We start from the raw sequence: 12116 nt of genomic DNA, 5'->3' as shown, positions 1-12116 counted from the left end.
CCCAAAACCACATGGCCACGTTGTCTTGTGCGCAGTGGCTGGAGGGAGGCCCAGGACACAGGCCCCTGTGGTCAGTCTGTCCTCAAGTCACAGACTCGTGTCTGTCAGCACCAGCATCGCGCCCACTGGCCACGATACCAGCACCAGGCCTGGTTTGCTGCCAAGGTCCCTCTGTGGCCTCGAGGAGCTCAGATGCATCACTGGCACCATCATTTTAAGGTTGCAAAGCTACTAGCCAGAAATCAGAGTATTTGAGGGCTGTTCTCAGCTGTTCAGGTGCCTGTTCTCCACCCAAAACAGGATAAAAATGCTGCTTTGACTCCTACCCTTGGTGCTGAAACTCTTGGGGAGACCTGGAATTTCCAGCCTTGATGAATATATTTGTGTTTGCCCAAATAGCTGAGCTCTAAGGGGGCCCTGGGTCTGCAGGGGGGGCTCTGCAGTGCACGATGTCTCATGTTGGAGGTGCAGGATGGCTCGTGTCAGCTGCGTGGGGGACCAAGAGGTGACAGGCACAGGATGCAGCAAGAGGAAGGTCTGCTGGACACAAGGAGACAACTCTCCCCGACGGGAGAGGCTCAGCCTCCGTGGCATCCCCGTTCCTGGAGATCTTCAAAGCTCAGCTGGGGAACACCCAGAGCACCCTGGACAGCTTTGAAGTTCACTTGGTTTTTAGTGAACAACTGGATTAGAGACCTACAAAGGTCCCTCCCAGTTTAGATCTTTAATATGAATAAGAATTGCTTACTGAAATGAAGCACTGTATTCACAGCACCAAAAAATGATCCCAAGCTGTTCCAGGTCCCATCACCCTCCTCACACCAGTGTTTTCCCAGCATGTTCTCAACTCCCCTCAAAGTTCACTCCTTTAAATGGCCAAGGGCTGCTCCTTCCAAACCTGGAGGTCACAGACTCAAAGAGCTACTGAATAACCAGACCAAACGTATCTGTCCCCAGTGCAGACACATGGGTAAAAAAAGAGTAGAAATTCACTTTAATCAAGGTTATCATTAGAATTTATTGATATGAGAGAAACTTCGCATGTCAACATGTCAATGGAGGAACAGCCCGTCCTGACACAGCAGAAGCACAAAGCCCATCCCGCTCTGGTATCTCTACACTCCAGACCACGCACACAGCTGTGTACGACTCGGGTTCATTTTCTGGACAGGATGGAAACACTCCAGCAACACAAGGAACGGGTGGTTTGTCACCGAGCCCTGTCACCAGCTCCGGGCTCACGGCAGCTCAGCCCAGGCCCCTCTAGGGAGAAAAATGCACCCATTTGGGGGTGAGATTCACCTGAGCCTGTGTGGCTCTGGCAGGGAGATGACTCAGCCCCTCCAGCTCCTGGTCACATAGAGGGGGCTCCGGGGACCAGCTCATATAGAGACTCCAACACACACTGGGGGAACCCCCTATGGGGTCTGCAGCGGGAAAACCGGGGCACACGGTGCTGCCGAGTGAGCCGCAACCTTCACGATGGAGTTTGTTCTGTCCGGGGAGCAGATGCAGCCACATAATCCTGACATCTGCCAATTCAGAATCAGCTGGTTTTCTTCCTTTTGACCTAATTATCCTCATATTAAAACTGTTCCGACATCCCCTCTCTCAGCAGTGCCCTCGTACAGAGCTCGCAGCACAGGCAGAGCTGTTCACATCGCGCTTGTGGCCAAGATTAAAAATTATCTTTATAATCTTTACTGGAAATATAAGCTATGCTGGATGCTGTTTAACAAAAAAAGGCAAGCGCTGAGCTTTCATCTTCTCCCAGCTTATGAAATATTTGGTTTGGTCCTAAGTATCTTGCTAAACTATTAGAGAGGGAATAGCAGAGTATTCCCCCAGGCACCTGGTAAATCCACAGTGGATTTATTGTAGAACCGAGTTGAATCCTCTAACTCACTCCAAATGGATTTCAGAGCCCTCTAAAACCCTCCAGAGAATGAGCCGTTTGTGACACGACAAACAAAACCCAACCCCAAGCTCAATGAGCGAATTGTCTCGCGTTGTGCGGGGAGCATCCAAAACCAGACCACAAACCCAACCCAAGGGGACGTGTGAGACCCACCTCCCGACGCCAGATTTGATCCCGGCATAAAAGGAGCCTGGGCCGAAGCGCATCTGCCCACCCGCCAGCACCGACCCCGCTGCACACCCGAGGAGCCGCTGGGGCCACAAACGCGTCCGAGCGTGAGCGCACACGCGTGTGCCGGGGACGAGCCGCACTGCTGCTTGTCCTCCGGCGGGACCTGCGACAAGTGACACAGCGGGTTCCGCTCTCGGCCTCTCCGCTTCACCCCATCTACGTTCCCTCTGCACGTGTAACAGCACTGACTTAGATCTCATATTAATGGGTACTTATACAGGATTAATTGCACATCAGTCCATTGTGGCTACAAGTTCATTAGGCTAATAAATCTACATAGTGACAGTAGTACAGTATCAGCTACTTTTCAATACAAACTCCCTACCCTAGCCTTAATTTGTAGGTCAAAAGAAGATCTTCCACCTCAGCGACCTTCCTATGGCCTTTAACATTCATTCTCAAAATATCTTTTTCTAGAACAAAAAAAAAATCCAGTGTGGGGAAAATGCACATATAGAACAAAAGCAGTGCTTAACAACCACAGGAAAAAAGAACATGATCTTGGACTCGTTATCAGCATCCTCTGCAGACCCTGGTAGCGTCACTTCCAAAGGGTTGCTCCGTCAGTCCTCAAGTCCGTTCAACCACTCTCTAGCTCTACGCATCTCTAGTCGCTCGCTATACATATCATCTGTAGCAAGAGCGTATAGAAACACTCGCTAATGTGCACAAGACTTCCATTTGATTTAATGGAATAGTTTTAGAAGACTGAAGTCTCTACTTCTAGACATCTGTTCGTGAGTGGTAGCGCTCTCACCGATGGTGCCTTCTGTTCCACCCCGGAGAGAGCTCCGAGTCCCTCGGAAAGTTTTACTCATTCATCTTGCCCAAAGGTGTACGGGTATCTACTAAAACCCCTCTCACAGTATTCCCAGGAAATGATTCAGAAGAGGAGATGATTTTTCAACCAAATGAGATCCTCTGGTCCTGCGCGTCAGACCATGGCCAATAGAATGAGCAGCTGCCATGGACGTCTCAACTTAAATACGGAACAGTCAAGGGAGGAGAGCAAGGTGGCCCGACCGTCTTCCCGTGAGGTACAGGCAAGGAGACACCAAAGTCACTCTGTTCTCAACAGTTTGTCTCTTTTTTCCACTGGAGTCAAATGTTTGATTCCATTTGTTCCAGCAGGAAGTGGTGAATCATGTCAAAAGTGGGACGATCTTTGATATCCCTGCTCCAGCATTTCAGCATCAGGTCAAACACAGGGTTAGGACACAGAGGAGTCTGGGAGAGATAGATCTGAAAGGAAGAAAAATACAGCTATTTCAGTGGGTTTTTCACCAGAGAACGGAACCTTTAGTAAATTAACACCAACAGCTCCACTCCGGGTTTACACGGCAGCCATCATGCAATGTTTGAGATCCATTAAGCGTGAACTGGCAGTGAAGTCTGCATGGAGCTCTGACACCATCTCCAATGGCACTGTGGATGCTTTGCCAACTTGTTTGATGAGCTGGTCACAAACAGTCCTTTGTCCCCCAGGAAACACGAATGCCTCCGAGAGATCCGTCTTTCAAGTGACAGCAAAACACAAACCAAATTAACCACAATAAAATCCAAATACTTTCACTCACCGCAGACAACCCATGAGGCTTTCTAAGCATCGTGACAGCTTGTTAGCAGAAACAGAAAAAACACCTTTTAGAGCTTAATCTGAAGCACAGCTTGGCAGCATTTTCCTTTTCCCCTCTCATTTCAATACACATCTTTTAGGCTCTCCACATTAGTATGCAGGAGACACTGAATAAAGCCTCCCATTATTTTATTCCCCTTAATCCTTTAACTTGTTTGATGCTAAAAGGTGAATTTTGGGAGAACAAACAATTGTCACTGCACTTTTTGGGGCACAGTGATGCTCGGAACTGAGGGGCTGGATTGTCCTGCTCTATTTAGCACGGAATCATAGAATGTCTTGTGTTGGAGGGGACCCACAAGGACTGAGTCCAGCTCCTGTCTCTGCATATGACAACCCCACAGTTCACACCATAACACACCAGCATCACCACTGGTGTCTACTGGAGCATATTGAAGGTACCAGCAGGAGAGTCACTGTCCTGCTAGGGAGTCAGTAAGAGAGGACAGTGACACAGAAAAGCCATTCAGCAACCAGAGATGGCCAAAGGCTTCTCAAGCCTATTTGGAGATACTACAGGCAGTATTTAACCCCTGAGCACTAACAACTCCTCCCTCCCCACCCCAGTAAGTGCTTCCTCATCTTTCAGAAAAAATGCCAGTGGGAGAGAGATGTGACAAAGGGAAAGAGCAAAAGGATCATGTAGGAGAGCCCAGAAAAGCTAAGGAGGACAACACATCAAGGGCAGGTCAAACAGAAGCAGCTCACAAGGAAGAAGCACTGGGCAGGGCCAAAGGGCTCTTCCAGTGGGACTCCGAGAGAGGAAAGGAGTGAATGAGCCTGGAGGAAGGAGAAGAGGCAGGAATCACTGGAAAAAACGAGTAACAGAAGCAGAGATTCCTGCAGATGGCTCAGACCAGCAGAACGGTCCTGCGGAGACCCCGGGGTGTGAGCAGGTCAGTGACGGGAGGAGCGGCCACGTCTGCTCTTACCTGCCGGCCCTGGCTGCGGAAGAACTCTCCGGTGTTCTCGATGACCTGCTCATCGGAGAGGAGGCTGTAGGGCTGCTCCTTACACAGGATGAACATCTCCCACAGGGTGACCCCGAACGCCCACACGTCGCTGGCTGTGGTGAACTTGCCCTGCGAACAGAAGGGATGTTGGAAGCCACAGCGCAACCTGGGAGAACACTCTCCAAAAGAGACAGCAGGGCAGGTGACCCACACAAAGGGACCCAGGTAGGACACTGCTGCGTGTGGGGCAGGAGCAGCACCTCCGTGGGACCCAAGGGACAGCTCTAAGGGGCAGCCTTCACTGGGGCAAACCTCTGGAAACAAGGAGCACATTTCAGAGAAAACCAGAGATTTCTGTTCCTCCTGAGAAGCCTGTTATTTGTCTGCAGCCATAGGAAAATGGGCTGTGGCAGGGGGGTGGCAGCTGCTGCCTACCTCCACCCAAAACCCAGCAGGGCAGCACAGAAAAGCCTTTGAAGAGGATGCGAAGCCCTCGGGGTGCCCACAGAGCCAAAGCAGACTCCAGACTCTTAGAGAAAGGCCACTATAATTTCGATCTTTGCACATGTAAGAAGGTGGTGACAGTCTGCTCGCCGTCCCTGTTTTCTGTCTTCAAAAAATGTGCCCAAACTGGTCGTGTTTGGAACAATGTGTTTCTGAAGAAGTAAAAAGAAACTGAAGATTGTTCAGAAAATAACAGGAAACAATCGGGGGCTGGAGAGGTTGTTTGGGCAGAAAACATCCAAGACCCGGGTTGCTCAGCTTATGTGGCAACCCCAGCAGCCTGTCAGTGTTCAGAAGATGTTCACACAAGGAAGATGGGGGCAATTTATGGTTTAGATGCAGCTGTAACTAGGAAAATAGGGTGAATTTAGAAAAGTGTAGGTCTATCAGCCTTTATAGCAGAGATAATGACAATTTTTCTGGGTACTCAGAGGGGGTGTTGTAAGAAAGTATAACCGGATGATCTTGGGTTCAAGAAAGAGATATTGGGTTGAATATTAAGCAACTGCCTCCAGACTGGATGTGTTTGGGCTGTTGAACAACCTCCTAAGGGGAGACAGCGGGACCCTTAAACACAAACAAAACCTCAACCTCAAAACCAGACTTGCCCCTTGAAACTCATGAAATTTTGTCCCTGCCTCTCTCAGCTTCGCAGCTGGGGAAATAAGCCCAGAAAGGCAATTTCCTCCCAATTCCAGCAGGAATCCTGAATGCCAGGCACAGAACAGAAATTATACCCCAGAGGATCTCTGCTCTATTTGCAAAGACTCACTCAATTTTCCAGGGTCTGAGTTACATCCAATGTGACCTAAGGGACATCTCACCTGGGGCCACCTGCAGTGTGTGTTTTGATGCTATGAGAACTGATACAGGTACACGTGTTAGTGTTTCAGGGGCACAGTGAAACGGGAGGTTTAGAGCAGTCCCTACCAGGAGGATGCTCTCCCAGGCCATCCAGCGTATGGGCAGCACGGCTCTCCCCTGGATGCGGTAATAATCCCCGCTGTAAAGGTTCCTGCTCATGCCAAAATCCGCGATCTTGATGGTGTAGTTGTTCCCCACCAGGCAGTTGCGCGTTGCCAGATCTCTGTGCACGAAATTCAGAGACGCTAAATACTTCATGCCAGAGGCGATCTGGGTGGCCATGTACAGCAGGTTAGAGTAGCTGCATTAAAAGAAAACAATTTAAAATATCAGTAGAGCTCCCTACACTCAACTCTCTCATATTTGACATGTTACAGTGATGTGTCATTTCATTTTCTGCCAGAACAGTGAAACTAAACTGTAGTTTCATGGCACTAACACCCCCACTTGCCAGGCTGAGCCAAGCTCCTGGGCTCACTAAGCAAGAACAGACAAGCTGGCCCTGAAATTCAGGGCCCTTAGAGTTTGACATCCTTTGGATTTTTAATATCAGGTATTAATCTCAAGATTTTCAGAGAGTTTATGCATCAAAGCATCAGCTTTTTGTAGAGAGACGTGAAAAATTAAGCTGTACAATCTCAGAATCTCGTATCTCAACCTGCTTAGCCTGGTATTTCAACCACTGTCACTATTGCATGATTACATTAAAATGTCACTTAACGTTAAAGATCGCTTATTTTTTTTAATGTTTAGTATTACTGAAAATCTAAACAGATGTATTTTCCATTCGATGTAATATTAATTCATTGATTAGCAAAATTAAGATATTAACAAACTTGCACGATAGGCAGAATTTGGACCATCTGACGCTCAGCATCCTTCACACAGCGTTACTCTGTGATGCTCAGCTCGATTCCCATGGTGTGTGCTCAACACTTCACACAACCAAGCATTTGTCACAACAAATCTAATACACTGTTCACAGGATTTCTCTGATAAAGCTCAGAAAAATAAAGCCTTAGTCTCCCATTCTTTGTGTTCTGGTGGCAATGAGAAAAGCACCACCAAGTTATCTAAATTACAATAATGAAATGCATAGAATCATTTTGGTTGGAAAAGACCCTCGAGATCATTGAGCCCAACCATTAACCCAAGCCTGGCACTGCTCCATGTCCTGAGAACTCACTCTGCCTAACAGCCTTGCTCTTGACCTATAAATAAACTTAATCCTTTGCGAGGGTATGTGCCAAAGGCCAAGCAACGCAGCGATGTCTGATCAGTGTAGGTTTCTTTACTGAGCAGAATACCTTAGTCCTACACACAACTCTCCTCTGAGGAAAGGATTTCTGCAATGTAGAGAGGTTTTTATGTCAGATTTAATCCTTCCACAGAGGAGAGAGATAAGTGCCACTGCTCACAGAAAATGGTTTTCCTGGCCAAATATTCTCCTTCTGTTGGGTGATCAAATCTTTCCTCAGTGAAGCTCCACACTCAACTCCTCTCATGGAATATTTTTCAGACATCCAGAGAACATATGAACCATCTTGAAAGCCTGAGAGACATTCTTGATTTTGATCCCAAAATTCTGGCTGTAATTCAACTGCCTTCCCATATTAATACTTGATGCAAACCCACTAATGTAACCAGAGTCACATCAGTAAACAACACATCTAAGATGGTCATTGTGACCAGAACAGGTCACAGCCACAACAAAGCAGGAGTGGCATCCACAGACGTGCTGTGACAATGGCCGCGCTGGAGGACGGTCACGGCAGCTTAAACTGCTAGCTCTATATTGCTGATTTGTCCCAAATACAGGCAGCTTCTCTTACCTGACGCAGGGAATATTGTTTGAAATGGCAAATTTGCTGTAGATCTCTCTCTGTGACAGGAACTGGTTGAGGTCCCCGTTCTCCATGTACTCCGTTATCATGCACAGCGGGTCATCGCGCACACACACCCCCAGCAGCCGGATGATATTTGGGTTCTTCAGCCGGGACATGATCTTGATCTCCTTCAGGAAATCATTTCTTGTGAAACAGAAAACAGGTTTGAATCCTAAACTATTCTTTTGTCTAAGGGAAGCAGAAGTAGCATGTAAGGAAATCCCTACTCAGAGACATTCAGAAATCCGCACAAAGTGAGAGTGAAAGCTGGTTCAACATCGATTCCTTCCCCAGCAAACAGGATTCATACAGTATTTCAGTTTGATACTACATCTATTCCTATCCCCCACTCTCTGTATGTGTCCTGTTCTTTACAAGAACACACAGAACATACAGAGACACATGACACCCTCCTACAGAAGCCACCAGGGTGAACCCATGTGGAACTGTTGCTTGGAGAGCATTCGCTTTCCTCCTCAGGCGGTCGGCACTGCAGATGCACTTACCTGGCTGTTTTGTTGACATCTGATCTCAGCATTTTCACTGCTACGAGCACTGGCTGGTGAGTGAATTCTGTAGACGAGACCCCCAGGAATTCCAGCAGGCCATCGGCTTCGCAAAGGTGCACCTGGGGGGCAGAGACAACCATGGGAGCACGTACAGGCAGCAAAACGGAGGAAAACGACCTCACATGGAGGTCACCAGTTTGGTCACCACTGGCAGAATGGCTGAGTGAATGACACAATCAAAGTGACACTGTTCAGGTTGGAAATATCCCATAGGATGGCTCTAGATTCCGGACAAAATATGTACACACACTATACAGCCCACGATGTAGGAGCAGATGGGGATTGCAGCCGGATGTGACCCCAATGCACTGAATCGACTGAGTGTGCAGACTGGTGCAGTAGATTACTGGGGAAGCCCAATTCTCCCTGCAAGATCTGGAGATGTTCAGGAAGGTCACCGTACCCAGAGCCATCTGCTTTACTCTGCATGTCCCTGCAAACCGCACGGCTGCAGCGGGTTTGACACACACAGCGCACCCCAGCAGCCGGACAGGCACAGAGATGTCCTGCAGCCGGGCTCTAACTGACCTGAGCAGCATCCAGGAGCTACAGACAGCTCCACAAATCCTCTCATTCCAGGAAAAAAAAGAGAGAAAAGCGTGCCAGTCACTAGTGGTTCCCCGCAGGGGTCAGTGTTGGGTCCAGTCCTGTTTAACATCTTTATTGATTATTTAGATGAGGGATTGAGACCATCATTAGCAAATTTGCTGATGACACCAAGTTGGGAGGGAGTGTGGAGCTGCTGGAAGGCAGGAGGGCTCAGCAGAGGGATCTGGATAGACTGGAAAAATGGGCCGATTCCAATGGGATGAAGTTCACCAAGGCCAAGTGCCGGGTCCTGCCCTTTGGCCACAACAACCCCCTGCAGCGCTCCAGGCTGGCACAGAGTGGCTGGAGAGCAGTCAGGCAGAAAGGGACCTGGGGGACTAATGGACAGGAAGCTCAACAGGAGCCAACAGTGTGCCCAGGTGGCCAAGAAGGCCAATGGTGTCCTGTCCTGTATCTAAACCGGCGTGGTCAGCAGGACAAGGGCAGTGATCCTTCCCCCGTGCTCTGCATTGGGGAGGCCACACCTGGAGTATTGTGTTCAGGACTCACCGGCCCTGGAGGTTTTTAAACTGAGATTGGCCATGGCACTTAGTGCCATGATCTGGTCAATGGACTGGAGTTGGACCAAGGGTTGGACTGGATGATCTCTGAGGGCTTTTCCAACCCAGTCCATTCTGTGATTCTGTGATGCAAACACCTCAACCATTAACATTCCCAAAGATGAATACTCTGAAGTGTACACTGAATTGCAAGTTTCTTCAGCTAAATGAATAAAGACAAAATTACTACCAGGGTTGTGTAAGAAATGGGTGACAAGACATTGATTTCAGAATTTATCAGAATCTATATTCAACTGGAGAAGTGGGGTGGGGAAAGCAGAGCTGAGTGTGTGGGGAGGAAAATGGACTGGAGGAGGGGAGCAGACTGGATGTGTCAAAGACTGCAGCAGTTTGGGGATGTAATGGGAGCTTAATGAATGTTATATGAAGAAAACACAAGAATTCACTGGACGAGCATGGTGAGGAGAAAAAGGAAACAGTATAGAAAAATGGGACAAACCCATAGAACAGAAACACAAGTACAGAGATGCTGTTGCAGTTACATGGAGAATGGAATCTGCTGTGGTGAAAGCACAGTCACAAGATTAGAAATGGGAAAGGGAGCGCATGTGTTACGAGCACAGGTAATGTGCCATCAATCCAGGGAGTGGATGGTTGGGAGCAAAGAAGACAAAAAAAGCTTGAAATGGAAGGAAGCTCTGAGTGGAGAGGTGAAAAAACACCACAACCACAGTGAGCCATGTTGCTAGAACACTGTACACCGAGCCAGAGAAGCGGAGCAGAGCGTAACACGATGGCCAGTTTGGTAAAAACTAAGGAGGTGAGAAGGAAGAACGTGATGCTGGAGATTTGCAGAAGCAAGGGAAAGGGCCTGCGATGTGAGGAAAGGAACAGGCTCTGAATCGGTCCCCAAGGAAATGGAGATGGGGAGCCCGGCTGCTGCTGTTTGACAACACAAAGGAGGAGGAGGAGAAAGCTTTGACAGCTATTAGAACAACAGGAATAAGAGAGGAGAAACCCAGAGCAAAACAAAGAGGAAAAAAGCCTGTTTGACTTTTGGAGCACAGCCCAAATGTAGCAGACAGATAGAATTTAAGGCTGTGAGTGAGCAAATGCTGGGAAGAGACAGTGGAAGAGTGGGAGCAGGTGAGGGGAAGATTTGGCTCATTATGGAACTACGGATGGTGTGGAAACAAAGCAGGGAGAGAAGAAAAGGTGAGCTGAAAGCATCCACAGCCCAAAAGCAGCTCAAGGAGTAAAGAGAAAGCTTGGCAGATGACAGACATAAGTATCATGCTGCCCGAGGCTTCTGACACACACAAACTGGGGCCTGAGCAAGCAGCAATGCTGGAGAATCTGTGAGGGCACCGCAGTGCTTGGGAAACCTGTCTCTGCTTGGGTCGGCATGCAGAGCCCCAGCAGAACCTCCACGTGCTAATGTGGAAGCTGTTTTTACTGCTCAGATCGATCTGTCTCGGCTGGATTTGCTGCTATAGTTTTCAAATTCACATGCCTAAAGGTGGGCCAGCCACCACATGTTCAAGACATCCCTGAGTGGCCATACGACAGTCTGAATTCCCACCCCCAGGACTTTTCTGCGGGGTAATAAATGGGGATACAGACAGAGACAGAAGAACTTTGCAAAGCTCATCTGTTAGACTCAGGTGGCGCCAAGCAGCAGCCTCACAGGTGTAGGACGGGGCTCTCTGAAGCCTGTCCTAAGGGACAGCAGCTTTCCCCAACAACAGAGACGGGTATCAAATAACTGGTATGCAGGTCCCTCAGCCCCCAAACATGAAGCAGCACCAGAGAGACAGCTCAGAAGTTTCACTGTGCCAGGCATCTCCTTTCTGTTGGAGGAGCTGTGGAAGGGAATGGCTGTACCTCTCCAAACTGCCCTTCTCCCAGCTTCTCCTTGAGCCGCAGCTGCTGCCGAGGGAATTCACCCACTGAGATGTCCTTCTTGGTGAGAGAATCCACAGTGAGGGCTGGCACCGCATACATGTTGTTGCCGGTCACGCCTTGCAGGTGAACGATATCTGTTTCGGCGTAGTGGGGAACATTGTTCTGAAAGCCTTGGTGAGGAGTGGACTTGGTCAGGTCGGGCTCAGCGTAGTCCCCACTGCACACTAAGGGGACATGAGTACAAAACGAGACAGGTGGAATTAGACACATTCCTTTAAAACCAGTAGGGCCCAGCTCGCTCTCCTCCACCCTGCAGCCCCCTGGAACTCAGCCTAGTATGTCCAGATGGAAAACTTTCCTCTGTTTTCACAAGGGCTTAAACCAGAGCAATACACATTTCTGCAGACACCAGAATACCTGTGAGGTGCCAGTGAACTCACATTAAACAGCTGCCTCTCTGGCCAGTTATGAGCTAAAATTCTTGCCCAGACATGCAGGATGAGTCTAAAGTGATTTCCTGTTTCTGATTCATCCTAAATAT

General features: G+C 48.7%; 1 protein-coding gene across 8 annotated transcripts in view; it reads right to left on the bottom strand.

The window, feature by feature from the left end:
* Positions 1 to 993: 993 nt before the first annotated feature.
* The window catches only part of LOC136110356 (discoidin domain-containing receptor 2-like), a 57466-nt gene continuing 46343 nt past the window's right edge, over positions 994 to 12116 (bottom strand). For 6 of the 8 annotated variants that reach the window (XM_065853685.2, XM_065853686.2, XM_071817504.1 and 3 more), the window contains 6 exons: positions 11555 to 11799; positions 8499 to 8620; positions 7939 to 8136; positions 6173 to 6407; positions 4718 to 4867; positions 994 to 3391 (listed from right to left, as the gene is read on the bottom strand). In XM_065853685.2, coding sequence (XP_065709757.2) covers positions 3251 to 3391; positions 4718 to 4867; positions 6173 to 6407; positions 7939 to 8136; positions 8499 to 8620; positions 11555 to 11799 — 1091 coding nt within the window. In that variant the 3' untranslated portion in view covers positions 994 to 3250. Of the gene's footprint in view, positions 3392 to 3726; positions 3765 to 4717; positions 4868 to 6172; positions 6408 to 7938; positions 8137 to 8498; positions 8621 to 11554; positions 11800 to 12116 lie in introns of all 8 variants that reach the window. The other 2 variants (XM_071817506.1, XM_071817507.1) reach the window with 2 other exon arrangements.

The sequence above is a fragment of the Patagioenas fasciata genome, chromosome 20, assembly GCF_037038585.1.
Source record: "Patagioenas fasciata isolate bPatFas1 chromosome 20, bPatFas1.hap1, whole genome shotgun sequence".
In the NCBI taxonomy this organism is placed as follows: Eukaryota; Metazoa; Chordata; class Aves; order Columbiformes; family Columbidae; genus Patagioenas; species Patagioenas fasciata.
Note: the sequence above shows the minus strand (reverse complement) of the source record. Positions and strands in the feature narration are given on the sequence as shown.